The sequence below is a fragment of the Geotrypetes seraphini genome, chromosome 5 (assembly GCF_902459505.1).
Source record: "Geotrypetes seraphini chromosome 5, aGeoSer1.1, whole genome shotgun sequence".
Lineage (NCBI taxonomy): Eukaryota > Metazoa > Chordata > Amphibia > Gymnophiona > Dermophiidae > Geotrypetes > Geotrypetes seraphini.
The window spans coordinates 4,521,590-4,548,592 of NC_047088.1; the positions used below are offsets into that span (position 1 = coordinate 4,521,590).

Below are 27,003 nucleotides of genomic sequence, written 5' to 3' on the forward strand. Positions count from 1 at the left end.
TAAAAAAAAAAAAAAAAGATTTGGAGGACCCCCCCCAAAAAAAACAACAAACAAACTATAAACTACTATAAGCAACTACTTCTCCTTTAGTGTCTGTAGTATGGAATCTTGATTCTGCCAGGAATTAGGGATCTGGATTGGCCACTGTTGAAAACAGGATACTGGCCTAGATGGACCTATCATCTGACCCATATGGCAGCCCTCATTTTCTTAACCATGGTGGTATGGCATACTAAGTGCTTTGATAGATGCAGTGTATCAAGTCATAAAATAAAAATAAAGCTTTCAAACAAATAAGCCATAGCTCTGCTTTTATTCATTTTTTAACATATACAGTCTGTAGAAACAAAAGTTAAAAACCAGTACAGACCAAAACTTGAAAGACATCTCATCACCTATATAAATTATCAGGGCTCACTATAAAATCTTAACCAAATGCAGGCCACAATTCCAACTGTTCAATTACTGTGCAAGACTTAGCACAGGGTGCAAACATAGCAAAAAGAATTTATTCATTTCATTATTACAACGAAATCTGAGTGAAAGGCCACTCACTAAACAGCAAATACTATGTCTCCATGGATAGTGTCTGCATGTTGAGCTTTTCATTTCTTCTGTTCCTGTACAGTAGCAGTGTGTATAAGTTTCAGAATGTCTTTATGCTGAGACTGTCTATATACAGCACACTAGAATTTCAGGTCATGTTCTTGAATCCAGGATCATTTGGAAAATGCCAATAGTAGATGCTGCATTTTTTAGTTCTTATGTACAAAAACAGGTTAATATATTGCAGTCTGAGTACTGGTCTTCTGCCACTGCACTATTTTTCCAAAGCCACCTCGCCCAGCATCATAATCTGTGCGATATTCATCTCTAACCTGTGAAAGCAAGAAAAATTTGTAAGATACAAACAAGTACTTACATTTTTATTGAAGAATTTTCAAAATACTGTAGTTAAACAATGAATTACAGAGATTGTTAATCTAAGAGGAACAAATAAATGAGCAATGAGAATTCATTCAATAGCATACAAAATGTAGTCTTGATTAAACTTTAGTGTTTAACTGCAATTAGAATGAGAGAAGTTGCTATCCATATTACTGGACAACACTTAAGAGATAAATATCTAAGTAATTTGCATTGCCCTAAAATTAATAATTAACCACCAGAACAATGCCCATCTATCCATTCACATGTAGGTGGAATTGGGTTCTTCTCTATACAATAGTTTTTTCTTTTTGGTTTTTTTTAAATTCTTTATTTTCAGACCAGGAACATACAAGAAAAGAAAAGGACCTGGGTGTACTGATAGATAGGACCCTGAAGCCGTCGGCACAATGCGCGGCAGCGGCAAAGAAGGCAAATAGAATGTTGGGCATGATAAAGAAAGGAAACTCGAGTAGATCGGAGAAAGTTATAATGCCGCTTTATAGGGCAATGGTCAGACCACACTTGGAATACTGCGTCCAACATTGGTCTCCCTACCTAAAGAAGGATATAAAACTGCTGGAGAGGGTGCAGAGACGAGCAACAAAACTGGTGAAGGGTATGGAGAAACTGGAATACGAGGATAGACTTATAACTAGGATTGTTCTCCCTTGAGAAAAGGAGACTGCGTGGGGATATGATCGAGACCTTCAAAATACTGAAAGGAATCGACAAAATAGAGCAGAGAAGATTATTTACATTGTCCAATTTGACACGGACTAGAGGACATGTAATGAAGCTAAGGGGGGACAGGTTCAGGACTAATGTCAGGAAGTTCTGCTTCACTCAGAGAGTGGTTGACACCTGGAATGCCCTCCCAGATGAGATTATTGCGGAATCGACCGTCCTAGGCTTCAAGAGCAAACTAGATGCATATCTCCTTAAGAGAGGCATGTAAGGATATGGTGGACTATAAATTACGCCAGGTGTACACCTGGCAGGGCCTCCGCGTGTGTGGATCGCCGGACTTGATGGACCGAAGGTCTGATCCGGAGATGGCAGTTCTTATGTTCTTACAAATTAAAGCATGCATATATCCAAGGAAGAAACCTTCCTTAGCAATACAAAAAGTAACAGCATGAGCATTTTTATTTTTTTTGTAACAATTCTAAGTTTACACATTATTGAAAGTACCCAAAGTACAATATCCAACACCCCTGATCAATAGAAGCCCCTTATCCCCCCTCAAACCTCCCTCCACCCCCCCATAACAGCAGGATAACCAGAACCCAATACCACATGTATAAAAGACACACCCATAATTAAGGGTCAACTAAAAAGACACACATGAGTAGCTACCCTTCCACCAGAGAGGCTCTCCCTAACCTGAACCTCGCTTTTCCAACTCTAAATATCTCCCCCAGATATCTAGAAATTGGGGCCATCTACGAGTCAGCAAAGCGGATAACCTTTACCTATCATACATCCAACCAAGCCTCTCCCTCATAAGTGCCAATGTAGGAGCCCAGGCACTATGCCACTGTTGAGCCAGGACCAACCGAGCTGCTATGAATGCTAGGCTCATAAGTTTGTCTTGGGAAACTGCAATTCCCTCCACTCCAGCTCCCAAGAAAGCCGTTTCCGCCTTCGTCAGCACAGATATTTGAGTAAGTGTACTCACATACTGGAACACCTGCTCCCAATACACTCTAATGAGTGGGCAAGCCCACCACATATGAAAAAAATGTGCCCTTGTTGTACACCCCCGCCAGCATCGATCACTAGACAATGTAGAAATCTTACTCAGTAAAACTGGAGTAACATACCACCTCAGCTTGAGAGAATTTTCTACCAAGAGAGGAGCCACTGCAATGTGGTGTAGACTCAACGCAATACTCCCCAACCCCTCTTCCATGGTATATTCTTTCCCAATATCCTGCTCCCAGGCACTCATACATGAAGTTTTCTGTCCCTCATCTACTTGTAACAGTTTATAGAGAGCCGAAATACAGCCTCTCTTCACAGGACATCCCAACCCTTTTTCAAACACAGATCTACCCAGGGCCTTCAGCTCTGCAGACCTAGCTGTCAAGACATAGTTTTTCACCTGCAAATAAGGGAAGATATCCCCTGAATCATAAGGGCAGATATCCCCTGAATCTAACCGATACTGGCTCCAACCTCAGGAAAAGCTCTGATAGCCTCCCAGTCTATGATTTTGTCAAAGTACTGTAATCCTCTATGCTCCCATTGTTTGAAAATCCCCCCCACCCCTCCCTGCCCGGGACAAAATCCAAAGCATATAATATAGGAAGAAAATGCAACCCCTTATCCTTACCCAGCAGCTTCCTAGATTCCCCCCTCCAGACCCGTAATGTCCCGAGTAAACAGATTCAGTATATCCGCCAACTCCCTGTCACTCAAACCCACCCATGGTAAATAGCATAAAGAACGACTACCCACAGGTCCTACCAGGAGTCCCTGTTCCACCTGCACCCATCGTTTGAGGGGATGGGCATGCCTACAGCTGAGCCTACAGCTGAGCCTCATGATAGTATCTATCCAAGTTAGGAATACCCAATCCCCCCATTGCCTTAAGTTTAAGAACATAAGATTTGCCGCTGCTGGGTCAGACCAGTGGTCCATCATGCCCAGCAGTCCGCTCACGCGGCGGCCTTTAAGTCAAAGACCAGTGCGCTATTTGAGACTAGCCTTACCCGCGAATGTTCTGTTCCAATAGGAACTTATGCAACCTTTTCTTGAATCCCTGAAGGGTGCTGTCCCCTATAACAGCCTCCGGAAGAGCGTTCCAGATTTCTACACTCTCTGGATGATGAAGAACTTCCTTACATTTGTACAGAATCTTTTCCCTTCTAACTTTAGTGAGTGCCCTCTCGTTCTCTTCATCTTGGAGAGGGTGAACAATCTCTCTTTCTCTACTATGTAAATTCCCTTCAATATCTTGAATGTTTCGATCATGTCCCCTTCTCAGTCTTCTCTTTTCAAGGGAGAAGAGGCCCAGTTTCTCTAGCCTCTCATTGTATGGCAACTCCCCCAGCCCCTTAACCATTTTGTTGCTCTTTTCTGGACCCTTTCGAGTAGTACTATGTCCTTTTTCATGTACAGCGACCAGTGTTGGACGCAGTACTCCAGGTGGGGGTATACCATGGCCTGGTACAGCAGCATGATAACCTTCTCAGATCTGTTTGTGATCCCCTTCTTAATCATTCCTAGCATTGTTTTCCCTTTTCGCCGCCGCTGCGCATTGCACAGACGGTTTCATTGACTTGTCTACAAGTACTCCCGAGTCTCTTTCCTGGGCGCTCTCTCCGAGTATAGCACCAGACATCCTGTAGTTATGCATATGATTTTTGTTACCGACATGCATCACCTTGCACTTATCTACATTGAACCTCATTTGTCATTTCGCGGCCCATTCCTCGAGCATATTTATGTCTCGTTGTAGGTCTTCGCAATCCTTCTGTGTCCTCACTACTGTGAATAACTTTGTATCGTCCACAAATTTAATCACCTCACTCGTCGTGCCAATTTCTAGGTCGTTTATAAATATGTTGAAGAGCACGGGCCCGAGCACCGAACCTTGCGGCACTCCACTAGTGATGCTTTTCCAGTCCGAGTATTGTCCATTCACCCCGACTCTCTGTTTCCTATCTGCCAACCAGTTTTTAATCCACGTGAGTATATCACCCTCGATTCCATGGCTCACAATTTTTCAAAGTTGAACGCCTTTTGAAAATCTAGATACATCGACTGGGTCACTCTTGTCTTTCTGCCCATTTACTCCTTCGAAGAAGTGCAGTAAGTTTGACAAGCAAGATCTTCCTTTGCTGAAGCCATGCTGACTGGTCCTTATCAATTTGCATCCATCAAAGTAATCGATGATGCGGTCCTTTATCAGCGCCTCTACCATCTTTCCCGGTACCGAAGTCAGACTCACTGGTATGTAGTTTCACAGATCTGTTTTCGAACATTTCTTCAAGATCGGCGTAACATTCGCCACTTTCTAGTCTTCCGGAATCTTTCCTGATTTGATCGACAGATTGGCTATTAGTTGGAGCAGTTCAGCTATAACCCCTTTCAATTCCTTGATTACCCTTGGGTGGATGCTGTCCGGTCCCGGGGATTTATCATTTTTAAGCCTATCAATCTAAACTAAACTAAACCTTAAGTTTGTATACCGCATCATCTCCACAAGCATACCTCTTCTAGACTGACCGTTGTCCCTGTCAGTTTCCTGTCTTCATTTCCTGTGTATAGCCTGTCGGCTTCTGGTATATTGGATACATCCTCTTTGGTAAATACAGACGCAAAAAATGTGTTCAGTTTATTGGTGATGGCTTTGTCCTCCTTTAGTACTCCCTTTATTCCATGATCATCTAACGGCCCCACTGTTTCCTTCACGGTTCATTTCCCCTTAATATATATATCGAAAGAACGGCTTAAAGTTTTTGTCCAATCAAGTACTTCACAAAACAATCCTCAATCAGTACTTGAGAAAGGTTGAGATCCATGGGAGATATAGACCATATACCAAACAATAAATAAATGAATAATTGAGTGTGTGTATCCTCAGTGTGATTGTTAAGCTATAATGACGACTGCTGAAGCAGAAGTCCAGCCTTTAGTCAATTGGCAGGCTATTTTCTAAGCCATGCACACACCATCATAGGCATACACGTGTGTGTGGTGAAATAACACAAAAGTGCTCTCAAGTGAAATTTATGAATATAAGAATATATCTCCAGTGAATCTCAACCAATAATTTACTCAACAGAATCAAAAATTCAAAATAATGATATTTAGCTCAAGAATAGTGCCCATAGTTCATAATTCATCTCAATCAAAAACTTTTTTGCTCAAGTAAATCCCAACTGTGGAAAAATTATATGAACTATGGACACTATTCTTGAGCTAAGTATCATTATTTTGAATTTTTCATTCCGTTGTTCAGTAAATTATTGGCTGAGATTCACTGGAGATATATTCTTATATTCATAAATTTCACTTGGAGCAGTGGAGGATTAAGTGACTTGCCTAGGATCACAGGGATCAGTGCGAGGTTGTAGCTCTAAACACTACATCACAAAATGTGAAAAGTGAGATGCTGTTAGTGTGAAGAGCAAATAAGAACCTGGGAAGACAACCAAGCTTTAGCGATTTTATATCAAAGAAAAAGCAGTGTAGTGAAGTGAAAGGCTGCTAACTTTTCTTCATTGGGAGTGTCCGACGTGATGGAGAGAAAAAACCCAAATATAAAAATAAAAACCAAAAATATACATTGTATATTCCAAAACAGATAACTTTTTATTCTTCTAGTAATTAGTATTATAGCAGCATTTGTCAAATCAGAAATAAATCAGTTTGGATATATACAATGGAGAGAAAATACCTCATACCAACAGTGCCGGCATCTTTCAGTAAGCATGGCGTAGTCTCTCTAAAGAGACTGCCAGAGCATGGGGGTTTTTATACAAAAAAGTATCTCTTTCTAGTAAGACCTTCCCCTGGCTATTAATGTACCACCCTACTGGATAAACCAAATGCCTATCTAACTCCTTCTCCTAGTCCACGCCTCCATTCTTCCCTGGGGGGGCCCTGGACAGGCATCTAGAACTTTCTTTTTCTTGAAGTTTCCATTCTTCACATGGGTACAGCATCACGTTATCAGTTCTTAGGTTCCCGGATGGAGTGTTTTTGCTGACTTGCATTTTCCTTTCAGCACTGTTCATTGTCTTTTCCAGCACTGGTTAGTGTCCTTGAGAAACTCGTCATAGCAAGAAATCTACACACTCACATGCCACACATTAGCATCTCAGCATCTGAACTGAAACCAGTTTGCACAAGCCCGTGACTAACAACTTCAGCAAAATATAGGAATAGGTCTCAACCTGTAAAAGTCTCCCATAAGCTCCTGTCATCCATCTCAGTAGCATGAACAGCTGGGAGGCTCAGAGATGCACGAGGCTATTGGTGAAATGATAGAGAGGCTGTACATCAATGGCCATCATTCAAGATGTTGGCTTACGTAACATCCATTCTAGATACAAGATACAAAACGCAGTCAAAGAAATATTTTTCAGATAAAAGGTTGCTCTTTTGATGTATGAAAAGATTAAGAGATAATATGCAAAATACTAATCGATAAAAGCTAAAAGAATTTCCTCCATCACAGATTCATAGTTTTCTGAAACATAACTGAATCCTTTTATAAGATTTACAACTCACTGGATCAATGATTCCAGCGACAAGTTTACTGTTTTGTATTGTATTTTTGGGGGGAGTCACACCCAGTTTGAGGCTTTCCAGATCTTGTTGCATCTTCGGTCTAGAAATCTCTATGCTGAAAGCATTGAAGAATGCTGTTGTAGAAGGGCTAAGGTTGAGAGCGACACTAAGAATGTCACAGGATGGTTTCCCACAGGGATGGGGACAAATTTTGTCCCTGTATCATTCTCCACCCAGAACCTTTTCTAATTCTGCTATATTTGAGAAGGCAAGCAAAAGTGTTTTCAATGTCTGGGTGGGTGCCCATCAAGGCATCTGTGAACATAAGATATAGTTTAAGAGTGAAAGTGGAGTTCAGATACACAAAAAACGCAAAAGTACTGGATTTAAGACATGCCGACTGTTAAAATGGCCAAATATTGCACGGGTAAGCATAGGAGAAGTGGAAGGTCAGTGGTCCAAGCTAAAAGCTGCTAAAAAAACAGGAGTGCAACAGATTTTTATACAAGGAAAACAAACACTGCTCAATAGACAGACATGGGAGGAAGGGGTGAGGGAGAGTAAATTGAGGGATATTCCTGGTTACTATAGTCTGCAGCAACAAAGGAGCAATGATCTGTACTTCTGGATCAGTAAGAAGTGGGAGCATTGAAGGTACTTGGAGAGACCTCCCAGGAAAGAGACTTGGGAGTTCTGATCGACAAGTCGATGAAGCCGTCCGCACAATGCATGGTGGCAGCAGCGGCGAACAGAATGCTAGGAATGATTAAGAAGGGGATCACAACAGATCGGAGAAGGTTATCATGCCGCTGTACCGGGCTATGGTGCGCCCTCACCTGGAGTACTGCATACAGCACTGGTTGCCATACATGAAGGACACGGTACTACTCGAAAGGGTCCAGAGAAGAGCGACTAAAATGGTTAAGGGGCTGAAGGAGTTGCCATACAGTGAGAGATTGGCCTCTTCTCCCTTGAAAAGAGGAGACATGATCGAAACATTCAAAATACTGAAGGGAATAGACTTAGCAGATAAAGACAGATTGTTCACCCTCTCCAAGGTAGGGAGAACAAGAGAGCACACTCTAAAGTTGAAAGGGGATAGATTCCGTACAAACGTAAGGAAGTTCTTCTTCACCCAGAGAGTGGTAGAAAACTGGAACACTCTTCCGGAGTCTGTTATAGGGGAAAACACCCTCTAGGGATTCAAGACAAAGTTGGACAAGTTCCTGCTAAACTGGAATGTACGCAGGTGAGGCTGGACTCATTTAGAGCACTGGTCTTTGACCTGGGGGCTGCCGTGTAAGTGGACTGCTGGGCACGATGGATCACTGATCTGACCCAGCAGTGGCAATTCTTATGTCTTTAACATGCTAAATGTTCTTTTATTGAAAGAAAAAAAGTCAAAAACTTAAATATTTAGATGACAAGCATGGGGATAATGAGCCTTTATCACCAAGGTTCTTACCTGTCCACCAGTTTTTCCTCTACCAAACTGTCGACCTTCCTTAAATCCAGCATCCCAGTCTGTACGAATTATCCGGTCATCCAAGCGTGTGCCATTGAGGAACCTCATGGCATGCTCTGCTTCAAGTCTTGTATAGTATCTGTAATGAAATATAAGGAAAAACCAACCACACCGGGAAAATCTAGTTGCCCAAGGACAGGAAGGAAAAGCTGCTCTAGAGTATGTCACTAAAACATCTTTATAACTCTGGTCCGACATAGCCTGACATAACCCCCCCCCCCCCCCCAATTTCAAATTTTGCTTTTCACATTAGCACCGAATTACCAAATCATATGGCAACCAGGAGAAGGATTCCTAAAGTAATATTCGTTATCTGTACTTCACAATGGAAGATTAGGTTCTTACCTGGATAATGATCTGTTAATACACAAAGGAGAGTGTCTGTACAATAGGTGAAGTTGTTGCAGAAGAGCATCAATCACATTTTTTAACTACGCTTCCTTTCCAGTTTGTACCAAAGCAGTCAATTACCACTAAAACCGAAGAACAGAGGAGGGGGATGGGGAATTTCCCCATGAGCACTGTTCTTCAACTACCGGTCCGCGGACTGGTGCCGGTTTGCAGAAAATTCCTGCCGGTCCGCACAGGGCCGGCGAGATCTACAGATTAAATTTCCTGTCAGGCATCTCTTCCCCTTTCCCTTCCAGGGCCAGCGTTAGGATCGGCTGCGGTACTGCTACAAATGGACAGCAAAAAGAAAGACAGAAGCTGGACTTTTCCTCTTGCCTGCATTGCTATAGGCTCTGCCGATCTTGATCCACCCCCCTTTGAAGTGACTTCCTGTTTTTGAGGGGCAGGATTGAGACCGGCAGAGCTTGTAGCGAATAACAATGCAGGACGGAGGAAAGGTCCCGTGGCTTCTGTCTTCATTCTAGCCATCTGATTTAGTGGGACCACAATTGAAGGTAGGGTAGGTTTTGTTTTTGTTATTGCTGCCAAGTTTAGCAGGACCAGGGTCGAAGGCAGGGCTGATAGCAATCGAGTGCTGGAAGAGTGGATCGAGGCCAGCAGCCAAGGGAAGAAATAAGAGATCTCTGGATTATGAGGAGGGAAAAATGTGATATACGTGTTGTGGGAAGGGGATGGTAGACCCTGGGGGGGGGGGATTGGTGTGACAGAAGGGAGATGGTGGATCCCCTTGGGGGAGGATAGTTACTGAACTAGGTGGGAGTTGGAAGAATAGGGAATAGGGACACAAAGACAGATGCTTGGCCTTGCAGGGGGCAGAGAGACATGGAAAATGCTGAACACGAGAGTGGAGTATGAAGACAGAAGTCAGATGTTGGACATGGGTAGAGGGGGGAATAGAGAGACAAGGAGAAGATACTGAATAAGGAATGGAGGGAGTAGGGTGATGGAAGGTATCTGCTGGATTAAGATGGGGAAAAGAGAGGAGGTACTGGAATGAGATGGGGGAAGATGGTGGGTTGGCTGGTTGGCTCAGCAATGGGAAGAAAAAAAGAACACAGGAAGATGCTGGACATGGAGGTTGTAGGGTGAAGGAAAAAGGCAAACTTGATGTGAGTAGGAAGACAGGTGGGAGATCTGGACACAGGGTGGATGCAGTAAGAAGAAAAAGGAGGTTCTGGATATTGGAGTAATAGGTAGAAGACAGGAAGGGACAGAAAGACTGAAGACCTTGGAAAGAAAATTAAGAAAAGACAGAAGAAAGCAGAACAAAATGGGCAGACAATAAAGGTAGAAAAAATAATTTTATTTCTATTTTGTCATTAGAATATATCAGATTTGAAATATATATCCTGCTAGAGATATAACTGGGAACTGCAAAGCCCAGGTAGTGCTTCTTTAGCTTCCAGCTGGCTTAGGGCTCTCTCAGACCAGGGGACACTCTCCTAACACTATTCCTGTCATGTGTGACTGCAGTATTCTGTTAGCATGATATTTCTGTGTAGCATTCTGTAATAATTTGGCTTGTTCAGTTTTCTTGATAGTAGAGGGGATATATGTGAAGGGGAGGTGAGACAGGGGTTTTTGTTGGTCCTTGCTCTGTATATTTGTATTTATAAAATGACAATTGTACAGAATATTGTTTCTTTTTATACTTTAATAAATATGTTCAATATAAAATCATAACTGAGACTTGTGCGAATGGGATCAGATAGTTTGAGGGGACCGAGCTCGCGGAGACGGGGCGGAAATGGTTTTTTAAATTTCAATCTTAGTAGTTTGCCGATCCACAAAATAATTCTTTTATTTCTACCGGTCCATAGGTGTAAAAAGGTTGAAGAACCCTGTCCTAGCGTACTAGGTTGAAGGCCCACTTTTTTGAAGCTGTGTTTAAGTCCAACTTGTAAATCCCTAACTGAGCAGTATGCATAAATTCACATTTTGTTCTATGTATCTGTCTTAAGACTGTTAAGCTCTTTTGAGGAGGGACCATCTCAAGTGTTTAATGTACAGTGTTGTGTGTGTCTGATAGCGCTATAGAAATAATAGAAGTAGTAGAAAAAAATACAGACAGGAGATACAATCCCCCAACCATGTGGAGAAGGTTCTCAGTGTCAGGAGCTCCAAGTCTGTTTGAATCAAAAGATCGAACAATTAAGTGGTTTGGTGTGATCTATGTAATAAGCAAGAGCACGTTTACAGTCCAATGTATAGAGTGCCACTTCAGGGTGAGAATGTGGCCTTGGAAAGAAGAACGGGAGAACAATGGACTGATTTAGATGAAACAAATGATCTTTGGGAGAAACTTGGGATGAGTATGACAAGCTAATTTATCATGGTAGAACGAAAGATTAGGTTTTACCTCTGCTAATCTTCTTTCTTGTAAAGCCTCCCTTTATGCCTGGTGGGAAGTAGTTATCCCCTGTTGCCAGGGGCTGTAGGAACTTCAATCAAAAGACACTGAACCCTTCCCACTGTACTTATCCCCTGGAGCATGCTCTCTGAATCCCAGTTAGTCGGCCAGGAAACTCTTTAGGATAAACAGGAAACACAAAGAGAGAGAGAGAGAGAGAGAGAGAAAGAGAGAGAGAGAGAGAGAGAGAGAGAGGGGCATGGGGAACTTCCTGTCAAATAATCAATGCTGCTCATGTTAACATATTCAATCAACAACAATGCAAATCGTAAATCAGAATATGAAATGAAAACCTTACAGGGTTATAAGGAGACAGCCTGTACAATCAGAAGGGGACAAATTTCCCAGGGACCCCACTAACCTGACTCCATAGTTAAATGGCAGTCTCAGAAAGGCTGGTCCAAAACTAAAATCCAGTTTACCAGTAATCGGTCAGTTGACCTGTGAATCGGATAGAAATAGGGCGGGCTCCCAGCATAAAGGGCCAGATTCACTAACCTACTTGTGTGTGCAATCCATGGCCGAGTCTTCCTGGCCGATCAATCCACAACATGTCCTCATGCAAATGGAGGTGATCGGAGGCATGCCCCACACAGACAACATGGATCGCTGCAGAGCGAACCCGACGCATGTGTAGACCTTCTTTGCTTGTAGATGGTCTGCGCATGCGCTTGCTTTCCATGAAGAAAACTTTGCTTTTTTATTTTTTTACTTTCGCGAGCCTGTGGTTTTATCTGTGGGTTAAAATCATGGGAGTCGGGGTGGCAGAGGGAGATGAGTGTTGCTTGAACACTTGGCAGAGAGGCAGGCAGGGCGGCAGAGAGCAGGAAAGTTGGGGCAGCAGAGGGAGATGAGTGTTACTTGAACACCTGGCAGAGAGCAGGGGAATCGGGGCAGCAGAGGGAGACGAGTGCTGCTTAAACACTTGGCAGAAAGGCAGGCAGTGAGCAGGGTTTTTTTCAGGGCTGCAGGGCTGGGATTTCAGGGTGGCAGAGAGCAGAAAAGGATGTGAGCGACTGGTCCTCAGCAGTCACTTCTTTTTTGATTGGCCAGCCCAGTCGGTGTTCCTGAATTTGTTAGTTAATCGAGGCCCTTCCTACTTTGCATGCCGTTTCCCCTCATTTGCATATGTGGATCGGATCGGGTGCGGATATGCTCGGGAGGAAGGCTAGTGAATCGGGTCGGGGTCGCTAAGTGGTCAGGACACGATCGGTGAGCTTAGTGAATCTAGCCCAAAGGGAGGATTTACAAGAAAGAAGATTAGCAGAGGTAAGAACCTAATCTTTTGTTCTTGTACAATCTCCCTTTATGCTAGGACCTGGTGGGACGTTAACAGCAGCCGGCACCCTACAAGACACCACTGAGCCTCCTACGCATGCTTAACAGCCTGTGCTCAAAACCCTAAGCAGTAAGCAGGACATAAGCAGGGACAGCCCCAAGCTCTGAAATACTTGTGCAGGTTGGCCAACAGGTAACACCAGGGATCGGCCTGTCAGCTGCAGACCGCAGTCTGCTTCATCTCTATGCAGGCAGAGCTGACCCTGAAATTGGTAAGCTACGAGCACTTCAACACCAAATAAAAGTTGTAAACACAGAGCAGAACAGAGATACTCATTCTGGCTCGTGTGCAAAGATGGCCGTAGAGTTCCCAGTGAAGGAGGATCACAGAAAAAATTCAGAGCGGATTCCTTCTGCATATGACTTGCGGCCATGGGGAGATAACTCACTTGTTCAGAATGACACACCTATTGCACTGGAAAATAACTTTCATGTTCGTTATAGTACTAGGCTATATTTGGTCATTTTCCTATCGTTATGCTGTTAAAATTTAAGTTTTATGTTAAGCTGAACCTGCACAGTACGCCACCTTGGGTGAATCTCTTTAAGATGATAAAAATTCCAATAAATAAATAAAAGCCCTAAGGTAGAACTCAGCCCCATGAGCTTGCATTAGAACACAGTCCGCTAGTTCAGGGTCTCCAAATTTTTCACCAGGTGGGCCACATTGGGTACATCAGCACTTTTCAGCGGGGCATAGTTAAAAAAATAAAAGATAACTAGATATGAGTTTTATTGAAAGCTGAAATTTTTATAAATTACAGCGTATGCAAGATTAAATCATCATATTAAATTATCATATATTAATGACAACGAACACTACCAGCAAATTCTCATATTTTCATCACAAATTATAACAAAATCATGTGAATGATGGAACTGTTTTGTGTTTTTAAAATCTAATAAGAACATAAGAACTGCCATCTCCGGATCAGACCTTCAGTCCATCAAGTCCGGCGATCCGCACACGCGGAGGCCCAGCCAGGTGTACACCTGGTGTAATTTTAGTCACCCATATCCCTCTATGCCTCTCGTAAGGAGATGTGCATCTCGATTGCTTTTAAATCCTAGAACGGTGGATTCCGCAATAACCTCCTCTGGAGAGCATTCCAGGTGTCAACCATTCGTTGCATGAAGCAGAACTTCCTGATGATATTTGTCCTGGGATTTGTCCCCCCCCCTTAGCTTCAGTCCATGTCCTCTTGTCCGTGTCACATTGGACATTGTAAATCATTTTTTTTCCTGCTCTATACTGTCGATTCCTTTCAGTATTTTGAAGGTCTCGATCATATTCCCTCTCAGTCTCCTGTTCTCAAGGGAGAACAATCCCAGTCTCTTAAGTTGTTCCTCGTATTCCAAGTTCTCCATACCTTTTATTAGCTTCGTTGCTCGTCTCTGCACCCTCTCCAGCAGTTTTATATCCTTCTTTAGGTTGGGAGACCAGTGTTCTCCCCAGAAATTTTTTCCAGCCGGGTGGCATGAAAAAGTAGCCAGGTGGGGCGGGATGGGGAAATTTGGTGGTGGGGAAAATTAACCCCCTCTTTTACTAAGGTGCGCTAGCATTTTTAGCGCGCGCACACCCCTGTGCTATGTGGGAAAACTAACCCCAGCTCAATGCTGGCGTTAGCATCTAGCGCATATGGTAATTTTCCGCGCACTAAGCGCACGCTAAAACCACTATTGTAACTTAGTAAAAGGAGCCCTAAATGTATACTATTTTTATTAGTTAATTATTATTATTATTTTCCAATGCTCAATATGACTTCCTTTTTTAAGGTTTGACACTTGTGCCAGAATATTTTTACTAAATTTAAGAAGTTTTTGCCCTTTTTCAAATGGTATAGAGGTTAAAAAAAAGGGAAAGGCGTTAATGAAGTCATTAGGTTCAATCTAGCCATTTATTTCTGCATAAATTTAAACAACTAAAAAAAAAAAGATAAATATAGCTGATCCAATCATACAGACTGATGGGCATGATAGACCACTGGTCTGACCCAACAGCGGCAATTCTAATGATCTTAGCAATATATTTTGAACACAATTTTAATTAATGCATTTGAAATTAACACCCAGTGTTTTTTTGAGGATTCTCATTAGAAAATTAATTGGCGCACTTTCGCACAATTCTTCTGCAGGCTGGAAAAAAATCATATCGTGGGCCCTACTTTGGAGACCCCTGCTCTAGTGCATTCCAAAATTTGTGAACATGAGATTATGCTTCAATTTTTATTTACTAACAGCATTGCATTATTACCTTGTTTCCCCCAAAATAAGACCTACCCCAAAAATAAGCACTAGCATGATTTTTGGGGTAGGTCTTAATATAAGCCCTTCCCCTAAAAATAAACCCTAGATGCCGGCAGCAGCGCTTCCCCCCCGCTGACCCTTCCATCTCTCTCCCGCCAACTGCGAGACCGAAATACCTTGTAACTGACAGCAACGTCAGCAATCAAGACAGGTTGCATCGCGGCCTTCTCTTGCATTCCATTTGTCACATTGCTGATGATATTATCAGTGATGCAGCAGAGGAACGCCGAGGTAAGAGAAGGCCGTGAAGCAGCCTGTCTAGATTGCTACCGACGTTGCCTTTTGTTACAAGGGATTTCGGTCTTGCGGTTGGCGGGGGATAGAAGCTGCAAGGGTTCTGGTGCAGAAGGGATGGGAGGGAGGGATAGATGCTGCAAGGGTTATGTTGCAGAAGTGATGGGAGGGAGGGAGGGATAGATGCTGCAAGGGTTCTGGTGCAGAAGCGATGGGAGGGAGGGATAGATGCTGCAAGGGTTCTGGTGCAAAAGCGATGGGAGGGAGGGATAGATGCTGCAAGGGTTCTGGTGCAAAAGCGATGGGAGGGAGGGATAGATGCTGCAAGGGTTCTGGTGCAAAAGCGATGGGAGGGAGGGATAGATACTGCAAGGGTTCTGGTGCAAAAGCGATGGGAGGGAGGGATAGATGCTGCAAGGGTTCTGGTGCAAAAGTGATGGGAGGGAGGGATAGATGCTGCAAGGGTTCTGGTGCAAAAGCGATGGGAGGGAGGGATAGATGCTGCAAGGGTTCTGGTGCAAAAGCGATGGGAGGGAGGGATAGATGCTGCAAGTGTTCTGGTGCACAAGCGATGGGAGGGAGGGATAGATGCTGCAAGGGTTCTGGTGCAAAAGCGATGGGAGGGAGGATTAGATGCTGCAAGGGTTCTGGTGCAGAAGCGATGGGAGGGATAGATGCTGCAAGAGTTCTGGTTCACAAGCGATGGGAGGGAGGGAGGGATAAATGCTGCAAGGATTCTGGTGCAAAAGCGATGGGAGGGAGGGATAGATGCTGCAAGGGTTCTGGTGCAAAAGCGATGTGAGGGAAGGATAGATGCTACAAGGGTTCTGGTGCAAAAGCGATGGGAGGGAGGGACAGATGCTACAAGGGTTCTGGTGCACAAGCGATGGGAGGAAGGGATAGATGCTGCAAGGCTTCTGGTGCAAAAGCGATGGGAGGGAGGGATAAATGCTTCAAGGGTTCTGGTGCAAAAGCGATGGGAGGGAGGGATAGATGCTGCAAGGGTTCTGATGCAGAAGCGATGGGAGGGAGGGAAAGATGCTGCAAGAGTTCTGGTTCACAAGCGATGGGAGGGAGGGAGGGATAAATGCTGCAAGGGTTCTGGTGCAAAAGCGATGGGAGGCAAGGATAGATGCTGCAAGGGTTCTGGTGCACAAGCGATGGGAGGCAGGGATAGATGCTGCAAGGGTTCTGGTGCACAAGCCATGGGAGGGAGAGATAGATGCTGCAAGGGTTCTGGTGCAAAAGCGATGGGAGGGAGGGATAGATGCTACAAGTGTTCTGGTGCACAAGCGATGGGAGGGAGGGATAGATGCTGCAAGGGTTCTGGTGCAAAAGCGATGGGAGGGAGGGATAGATGCTGCAAGGGTTCTGGTGCACAAGCGATGGGAGGGAGGGATAGATGCTGCAAGGGTTCTGGTGCACAAGCGATGGGAGGGAGGGATAGATGCTGCAAGGGTTCTGGTGCAAAAGCAATGGGAGGGAGGGATAGATGCTGCAAGGGTTCTGGTGCAAAAGCGATGGGAGGGAGGGATAGATGCTGCAAGGGTTCTGGTGCAAAAGCGATGGGAGGGAGGGATAGATGCTGCAAGGGTTCTGGTGCAGAAGCGATGGGAGGGAGAGATAGATGCTGCAAGGGTTCTGGTGCAAAAGCGATGGGAGGGAGGGATAGATGCTGCAAGGGTTCTGGTGCAAAAGCGATGGGAGGGAGGGATAGATGCTGCAAGGGTTCTGGTGCAAAAGCGATGGGAGAGAGGGATAGATGCTGCAAGGGTTCTGGTACAAAAGCGATGGGAGGGAGGGATAGATGCTGCAAGGGTTCTGGTGCACAAGCGATGGGAGGGAGGGATAGATGCTGCAAGGGTTCTGTGGAAAAGCGATGGGAGGGAGGGATAGATGCTGCAAGGGTTCTGGTGCAAAAGCGATGGGAGGGAGGGATAGATGCTCCAAGGGTTCTGGTGCAAAAGCGATGGGAGGGAGGGATAGATGCTGCAAGGGTTCTGGTGCAGAAGCGATGGGTGGGAGGGATAGATGCTGCAAGAGTTCTAGTTCACAAGCGATGGGAGGGAGGGAGGGATAAATGCTGCAAGGGTTCTGGTGCAAAAGCGATGGGAGGGAGGGATAGATGCTGCAAGGGTTCTGGTGCAAAAGCGATGGGAGGGAGGGATAGATGTTGCAAGGGTTCTGGTGCAAAAGCGATGGGAGGGAAGGATAGATGCTTCAAGGGTTCTGGTGCACAAGCGATGGGAGGGAAGGATAGATGCTACAAGGGTTCTGGTGCACAAGCGATGGGAGGGAAGGATAGATGCTACAAGGGTTCTGGTGCACAAGCGATGGGAGGGAAGGATAGATGCTACAAGGGTTCTGGTGCACAAGCGATGGGAGGGAGTGATAGATGCAACAAGGGTTCTGGTGCACAAGTGATGGGAGGGAGGGATAGATGCTGCAAGGGTTTTGGTACAAAAGCGATGGGAGGGAGGGATAGATGCTACAAGGGTTCTGGTGCAAAAGCGATGGGAGGGAGGGATAGATGCTGCAAGGGTTCTGGTGAAGAATCGATGGGAGGGAGTGATAGATGCTGCAAGAGTTCTGGTGCAAAAGCGATGGGAGGGAGGGATAGATGCTGCAAGGGTTCTGGTGCACAAGCGATGGGAGGGAGGGATAGATGCTGCAAGGGTTCTGGTGCACAAGCGATGGGAGGGAGGGATAAATGCTGCAAGGGTTCTGGTGCAAAAGCGGAGGGAGGGATAGATGCTGCAAGGGTTCTGGTGCACAAGCGATGGGAGGGAGGGATAGATGCTGCAAGGGTTCTGGTGCACAAGCGATGGGAGGGAGGGATAGATGCTGCAAGGGTTCTGGTGCAAAAGCGATGGGAGGGAGGGATAGATGCTGCAAGGGTTCTGGTGCAAAAGCGATGGGAGGGAGGGATAGATGCTGCAAGGGTTCTGGTGCAAAAGCGATGGGAGGGAGGGATAGATGCTGCAAGAGTTCTAGTTCACAAGCGATGGGAGGGAGGGAGGGATAAATGCTGCAAGGGTTCTGGTGCAAAAGCGATGGGAGGGAGGGATAGATGCTGCAAGGGTTCTGGTGCAAAAGCGATGGGAGGGAAGGATAGATGCTAAAAGGGTTCTGGTGCACAAGCGATGGGAGGGAAGGATAGATGCTACAAGGGTTCTGGTGCACAAGCGATGGGAGGGAGTGATAGATGCAACAAGGGTTCTGGTGCACAAGTGATGGGAGGGAGGGATAGATGCTGCAAGGGTTTTGGTACAAAAGCGATGGGAGGGAGGGATAGATGCTACAAGGGTTCTGGTGCAAAAGCGATGGGAGGGAGGGATAGATGCTGCAAGGGTTCTGGTGAAGAATCGATGGGAGGGAGTGATAGATGCTGCAAGAGTTCTGGTGCAAAAGCGATGGGAGGGAGGGATAGATGCTGCAAGGGTTCTGGTGCACAAGCGATGGGAGGGAGGGATAGATGCTGCAAGGGTTCTGGTGCACAAGCGATGGGAGGGAGGGATAGATGCTGCAAGGGTTCTGGTGCAAAAGCGATGGGAGGGAGGGATAGATGCTGCAAGGGTTCTGGTGCAAAAGCGATGGGAGGGAGGGATAAATGCTGCAAGGGTTCTGGTGCAAAAGCGGAGGGAGGGATAGATGCTGCAAGGGTTCTGGTGCACAAGCGATGGGAGGGAGGGATAGATGCTGCAAGGGTTCTGGTGCACAAGCGATGGGAGGGAGGGATAGATGCTGCAAGGGTTCTGGTGCAAAAGCGATGGGAGGGAGGGATAGATGCTGCAAGGGTTCTGGTGCAAAAGCGATGGGAGGGAGGGATAGATGCTGCAAGGGTTCTGGTGCAAAAGCGATGGGAGGGAGGGATAGATGCTGCAAGAGTTCTAGTTCACAAGCGATGGGAGGGAGGGAGGGATAAATGCTGCAAGGGTTCTGGTGCAAAAGCGATGGGAGGGAGGGATAGATGCTGCAAGGGTTCTGGTGCAAAAGCGATGGGAGGGAAGGATAGATGCTAAAAGGGTTCTGGTGCACAAGCGATGGGAGGGAAGGATAGATGCTACAAGGGTTCTGGTGCACAAGCGACGGGAGGGAGGGATAGATGCTACAAGGGTTCTGGTGCACAAGTGATGGGAGGGAGGGATAGATGCATGGGATAGATGCATGACTTCGAATGCATGGGAGATTTTGTCCATCGGGAGCTGCAAAACCAAGCACAAACTGACAATGTGGAAAATATGTGGTCGACTCTGAAATCCACCTTGCATGAAGCAACAAATCGCTACACAAAAACGGTCAGCAAAAGTCGGAGAAACAAAAGACCCCAGTGGTTCAATACTGAAATTTCGGACCTCATTAAGGAGAAGAAAAAAGCATTTATTGCCTACAAACATTTAGGAAAGCAGGAGGTAAAAGAAGACTATCAGGACAGGTCTAAAGCTGTCAAGAAGGCAGTCAGAGAGGCCAAGCTCCGAATAGAGGAGAATCTAGCACGGAACATTAAGAAAGGGGATAAATCCGTCTTTAGGTATATTAGTGACAGGAAACGAAACAAAGATGGGATAGAACGACTCAGGAAATCGGACGGGAATTATGCAGAATCAGATTCCACTAAGGCAGAACTACTAAATGAATACTTCTGCTCGGTTTTCACCTGTGAGGAGCCGGGATCCGGTCCACTTTTATGGACAAGGGAATGCAAGAAAGACCCGTTTCAAGACTTCAAGTTTACTCCCAGTAGCGTCTACTGCGAACTTTCAAGACTCAAAGTAAACAAAGCCATGGGACCAGACAACCTACACCCCAGGGTGCTCAGAGAGCTGAGGGAAGTCCTGGCGGAACCATTATCTGTGCTCTTCAATCTCTCCCTAAGCACGGGAAGAGTTCCCTTGGACTGGAAAACAGCTAACGTTATTCCACTCCACAAAAAGGGCTGCAGGACAGAGACGGCGAATTACAGACCGGTAAGTCTCACATCCATAGTATGCAAACTCATGGAAACACTGATCAAACAGAAACTTGATACAATCCTGGATGAAGAAGATCTACGTGATCCCCATCAACATGGATTTACCAAAGGCAGGTCCTGCCAATCAAATCTGATTAGCTTCTTCGATTGGGTAACAAGACAACTGGATGCCGGGGAGTCCCTGGACGTAGTGTATTTGGACTTTAGCAAAGCTTTTGACAGCGTCCCACACCGTAGGTTATTGAACAAGTTGAAATCGCTGGGATTAGGGGAAACACTAGCTGCATGGGTTAAGGATTGGCTGAGCGGTAGACTTCAGAGAGTGATGGTAAATGGTACCCCATCCAAAACATCGAATGTGACCAGTGGAGTACCATAGGGCTCGGTCTTGGGTCCAATCCTATTCAACATATTCATAAGTGATATGACCCAAGGGATCAGAGGAAAAATATCATTGTTCGCCGACGACGCCAAACTGTGCAACATAGTAGGTAAAAGCACTATGCCTGACAATATGACACAGGACCTACTACTATTAGAACAATGGTCATCGACTTGGCAGCTTAACTTCAATGCTAAAAAATGCAAAGTGATGCACCTGGGTAAAAGAAATCTGTGCAGGACTTACACGTTAAATGGTGAGACCTTAGTTAGGACCACGGAAGAACGGGATTTAGGAGTAATCATTAGTGAAGACATGAAAACTGCCAATCAGGTGGAAAAGGCTTCCTCTAAGGCAAGGCAAATGATGGGTTGTATCCGTAGAGGTTTTATCAGCAGGATGCCAGAGGTAATAATGCCACTGTACAGATCCATGGTGAGACCACATTTGGAATATTGTGTTCAATTCTGGAGACCACATTACCGGAAAGATGTGCTGAGAATGGAGTCAGTTCAGCGGATGGCCACCAGGATGGTCTCGGGGCTCAAAGATCTTCCGTATGAAGTAAGGCTGAATAAATTGCAGCTGTACTCACTCGAGAAACGAAGAAAGAGAGGGGACATGATCGAGACATTTAAATATATCACGGGTCGTATCGAGGTGGAAGAGGATATCTTCCGTCTTATAGGACCTTCTTCCACCAGAGGGCATCCGCTGAAAATCAGGGGAGGGAAATTTCATGGAGACTCCAGAAAGTATTTCTTCACTGAGAGGGTGGTCGATCATTGGAATGAACTCCCACGGCAGGTGATTGAGGCCAACAGCGTGGCAGATTTCAAAAATAAATGGGACATTCATGTGGGATCTCTAATGAGGTGAGGGCAGGGGGTGGTGAGCAAAATCAAACAGAAGGGTCAATGGAGTGGGCAGACTTGATGGGCTTTGGCCCTTTTCTGCCGTCATTTTTCTATGTTTCTATGTTTTTTCTATGTTTCTATGATGCTGCAAGGGTTCTGGTACAAAAGCGATGGGAGGGAGGGATAGATGCTACAAGGGTTCTGGTGCAAAAGCGATGGGAGGGAGGGATAGATGCTGCAAGGGTTCTGGTGAAGAATCGATGGGAGGGAGTGATAGATGCTGCAAGAGTTCTGGTGCAAAAGCGATGGGAGGGAGGGATAGATGCTGCAAGGGTTCTGGTGCAAAAGCGATGGGAGGGAGGGATAGATGCTGCAAGGGTTCTGGAGCAAAAGCAATGGGAGGGAGGGATAGATGCTGCAAGGGTTCTGGTGCAAAAGCAATGGGAGGGAGGGATAGATGCTGCAAGGGTTCTGGTGCAAAAGCGATGGGAGGGAGGGATAGATGCTGCAAGGGTTCTGGTGCAGAAGCGATGGGAGGGAGGGATAGATGCTGCAAGAGTTCTGGTTCACAAGCGATGGGAGGGAGGGAGGGATAAATGCTGCAAGGATTCTGGTGCAAAAGCAATGGGAGGGAGGATAGATGCTGCAAGGGTTCTGGTGCAAAAGCGATGGGAGGGAGGAATAGATGCTACAAGGGTTCTGGTGCAAAAGCGATGGGAGGGAGAGATAGATGCTACAAGGGTTCTGGTGCACAAGTGATGGGAGGGAGGGATAGATGCTACAAGGGTTCTGGTACACAAGCGATGGGAGGGAGGGATAGATGCTGCAAGGGTTCTCGTACACAAGCGATGGGAGTGAGGGATAGATGCTGCAAGGGTTCTGGTGCAAAAGCGATGGGAGGGAGGGATAGATGCTGCAAGGGTTCTGGTGCAGAAGCGATGGGAGGGAGGGATAGATGTTGCAAGAGTTCTGGTGCAAAAGCGATGGGAGGGAGGGATAGATGCTGCAAGAGTTCTGGTTCACAAGCGATGGGAGGGAGGGAGGGATAAATGCTGCAAGGGTTCTGGTGCAAAAGCGATGGGAGGGAGGGATAGATGCTGCAAGGGTTCTGGTGCAAAAGCGATGGGAGGGAGGGATAGATGTTGCAAGGGTTCTGGTGCAAAAGCGATGGGAGGGAGGGATAGATGCTGCAAGGGTTCTGGTGCAAAAGCGATGGGAGGGAGGGATAGATGCTGCAAGGGTTCTGGTGCAAAAGCGATGGGAGGGAGGGATAGATGCTGCAAGAGTTCTAGTTCACAAGCGATGGGAGGGAGGGAGGGATAAATGCTGCAAGGGTTCTGGTGCAAAAGCGATGGGAGGGAGGGATAGATGCTGCAAGGGTTCTGGTGCAAAAGCGATGGGAGGGAAGGATAGATGCTAAAAGGGTTCTGGTGCACAAGCGACGGGAGGGAAGGATAGATGCTACAAGGGTTCTGGTGCACAAGCGACGGGAGGGAGGGATAGATGCTAAAAGGGTTCTGGTGCACAAGTGATGGGAGGGAGGGATAGATGCTGCAAGGGTTCTGGTACAAAAGCGATGGGAGGGAGGGATAGATGCTACAAGGGTTCTGGTGCAAAAGCGATGGGAGGGAGGGATAGATGCTGCAAGGGTTCTGGTGAAGAATCGATGGGAGGGAGTGATAGATGCTGCAAGAGTTCTGGTGCAAAAGCGATGGGAGGGAGGGTTAGATGCTGCAAGGGTTCTGGTGCACAAGCGATGGGAGGGAGGGATAGATGCTGCAAGGGTTCTGGTGCAAAAGCGATGGGAGGGAGGGATAGATGCTGCAAGGGTTCTGGTGCAAAAGCAATGGGAGGGAGGGATAGATGCTGCAAGGGTTCTGGTGCAAAAGCAATGGGAGGGAGGGATAGATGCTGCAAGGGTTCTGGTGCAAAAGCGTTGGGAGGGAGGGATAGATGCTGCAAGGGTTCTGGTGCAGAAGCGATGGGAGGGAGGGATAGATGCTGCAAGAGTTCTGGTTCACAAGCGATGGGAGGGAGGGAGGGATAAATGCTGCAAGGATTCTGGTGCAAAAGCAATGGGAGGGAGGATAGATGCTGCAAGGGTTCTGGTGCAAAAGCGATGGGAGGGAGGAATAGATGCTACAAGGGTTCTGGTGCAAAAGCGATGGGAGGGAGAGATAGATGCTACAAGGGTTCTGGTGCACAAGTGATGGGAGGGAGGGATAGATGCTACAAGGGTTCTGGTACACAAGCGATGGGAGGGAGGGATAGATGCTGCAAGGGTTCTCGTACACAAGCGATGGGAGTGAGGGATAGATGCTGCAAGGGTTCTGGTGCAAAAGCGATGGGAGGGAGGGATAGATGCTGCAAGGGTTCTGGTGCAGAAGCGATGGGAGGGAGGGATAGATGTTGCAAGAGTTCTGGTGCAAAAGCGATGGGAGGGAGGGATAGATGCTGCAAGAGTTCTGGTTCACAAGCGATGGGAGGGAGGGAGGGAGGGATAAATGCTGCAAGGGTTCTGGTGCAAAAGCGATGGGAGGGAGGGATAGATGCTGCAAGGGTTCTGGTGCAAAAGCGATGGGAGGGAGGGATAGATGTTGCAAGGGTTCTGGTGCAAAAGCGATGGGAGGGAAGGATAGATGCTTCAAGGGTTCTGGTGCACAAGCGATGGGAGGGAAGGATAGATGCTACAAGGGTTCTGGTGCACAAGCGATGGGAGGGAAGGATAGATGCTACAAGGGTTCTGGTGCACAAGCGATGGGAGGGAGTGATAGATGCAACAAGGGTTCTGGTGCACAAGTGATGGGAGGGAGGGATAGATGCTGCAAGGGTTTTGGTACAAAAGCGATGGGAGGGAGGGATAGATGCTACAAGGGTTCTGGTGCAAAAGCGATGGGAGGGAGGGATAGATGCTGCAAGGGTTCTGGTGAAGAATCGATGGGAGGGAGTGATAGATGCTGCAAGAGTTCTGGTGCAAAAGCGATGGGAGGGAGGGATAGATGCTGCAAGGGTTCTGGTGCACAAGCGATGGGAGGGAGGGATAGATGCTGCAAGGGTTCTGGTGCACAAGCGATGGGAGGGAGGGATAGATGCTGCAAGGGTTCTGGTGCAAAAGCGATGGGAGGGAGGGATAGATGCTGCAAGGGTTCTGGTGCAAAAGCGATGGGAGGGAGGGATAAATGCTGCAAGGGTTCTGGTGCAAAAGCGATGGGAGGGAGGGATAGATGCTGCAAGGGTTCTGGTGCACAAGCGATGGGAGGGAGGGATAGATGCTGCAAGGGTTCTGGTGCACAAGCGATGGGAGGGAGGGATAGATGCTGCAAGGGTTCTGGTGCAAAAGCGATGGGAGGGAGGGATAGATGCTGCAAGGGTTCTGGTGCAAAAGCGATGGGAGGGAGGGATAGATGCTGCAAGGGTTCTGGTGCAAAAGCGATGGGAGGGAGGGATAGATGCTGCAAGAGTTCTAGTTCACAAGCGATGGGAGGGAGGGATAGATGCTGCAAGGGTTCTGGTGCACAAGCGATGGGAGGGAGGGATAGATGCTGCAAGGGTTCTGGTGCAAAAGCGATGGGAGGGAGGGATAGATGCTGCAAGGGTTCTGGTGCAAAAGCGATGGGAGGGAGGGATAGATGCTGCAAGGGTTCTGGTGCAAAAGCGATGGGAGGGAGGGATAAATGCTGCAAGGGTTCTGGTGCAAAAGCGATGGGAGGGAGGGATAGATGCTGCAAGGGTTCTGGTGCACAAGCGATGGGAGGGAGGGATAGATGCTGCAAGGGTTCTGGTGCACAAGCGATGGGAGGGAGGGATAGATGCTGCAAGGGTTCTGGTGCAAAAGCGATGGGAGGGAGGGATAGATGCTGCAAGGGTTCTGGTGCAAAAGCGATGGGAGGGAGGGATAGATGCTGCAAGGGTTCTGGTGCAAAAGCGATGGGAGGGAGGGATAGATGCTGCAAGAGTTCTAGTTCACAAGCGATGGGAGGGAGGGAAGGATAAATGCTGCAAGGGTTCTGGTGCAAAAGCGATGGGAGGGAAGGATAGATGCTAAAAGGGTTCTGGTGCACAAGCGATGGGAGGGAAGGATAGATGCTACAAGGGTTCTGGTGCACAAGCGACGGGAGGGAGGGATAGATGCTACAAGGGTTCTGGTGCACAAGTGATGGGAGGGAGGGATAGATGCTGCAAGGGTTCTGGTACAAAAGCGATGGGAGGGAGGGATAGATGCTACAAGGGTTCTGGTGCAAAAGCGATGGGAGGGAGGGATAGATGCTGCAAGGGTTCTGGTGAAGAATCGATGGGAGGGAGTGATAGATGCTGCAAGAGTTCTGGTGCAAAAGCGATGGGAGGGAGGGATAGATGCTGCAAGGGTTCTGGTGCACAAGCGATGGGAGGGAGGGATAGATGCTGCAAGGGTTCTGGTGCAAAAGCGATGGGAGGGAGGGATAGATGCTGCAAGGGTTCTGGTGCAAAAGCAATGGGAGGGAGGGATAGATGCTGCAAGGGTTCTGGTGCAAAAGCAATGGGAGGGAGGGATAGATGCTGCAAGGGTTCTGGTGCAAAAGCGTTGGGAGGGAGGGATAGATGCTGCAAGGGTTCTGGTGCAGAAGCGATGGGAGGGAGGGATAGATGCTGCAAGAGTTCTGGTTCACAAGCGATGGGAGGGAGGGAGGGATAAATGCTCCAAGGATTCTGGTGCAAAAGCAATGGGAGGGAGGATAGATGCTGCAAGGGTTCTGGTGCAAAAGCGATGGGAGGGAGGAATAGATGCTACAAGGGTTCTGGTGCAAAAGCGATGGGAGGGAGAGATAGATGCTACAAGGGTTCTGGTGCACAAGTGATGGGAGGGAGGGATAGATGCTACAAGGGTTCTGGTACACAAGCGATGGGAGGGAGGGATAGATGCTGCAAGGGTTCTCGTACACAAGCGATGGGAGTGAGGGATAGATGCTGCAAGGGTTCTGGTGCAAAAGCGATGGGAGGGAGGGATAGATGCTGCAAGGGTTCTGGTGCAGAAGCGATGGGAGGGAGGGATAGATGTTGCAAGAGTTCTGGTGCAAAAGCGATGGGAGGGAGGGATAGATGCTGCAAGAGTTCTGGTTCACAAGCGATGGAGGGAGGGCTAGATGCTGCAAGGGTTCTGGTGCAAAAGCGATGGGAGGGAGGGATAGATGCTGCAAGGGTTCTGGTGCACAAGCGATGGGAGGGAGGGATAAATGCTGCAAGGGTTTTGGTGTAAAAGCGATGGGAGGGAGGGATAGATGCTGCAAGAGTTCTGGTTCACAAGCGATGGGAGGGAGGGATAGATGCTGCTAGGGTTCTGGTGCAAAAGCGATGGGAGGGAGGGATAGATGCTGCAAGGGTTCTGGTGCACAAGCGATGGGAGGGAGGGATAAATGC

General features: G+C 47.0%; 1 protein-coding gene across 1 annotated transcript in view; it reads right to left on the reverse strand.

The window, feature by feature from the left end:
• Positions 1 to 294: 294 nt before the first annotated feature.
• NCBP2 (nuclear cap binding protein subunit 2) overlaps positions 295 to 27,003 on the reverse strand; it is a 32,872-nt gene continuing 6,163 nt past the window's right edge. Inside the window, exons 3-4 of the mRNA XM_033944973.1 lie at positions 8,639 to 8,777; positions 295 to 878 (exon numbers count right to left, since the gene is read on the reverse strand). Of these exons, the coding sequence (XP_033800864.1) occupies positions 780 to 878; positions 8,639 to 8,777 (238 nt within the window). The 3' untranslated portion in view covers positions 295 to 779. The remainder of the gene's footprint in view (positions 879 to 8,638; positions 8,778 to 27,003) is intronic.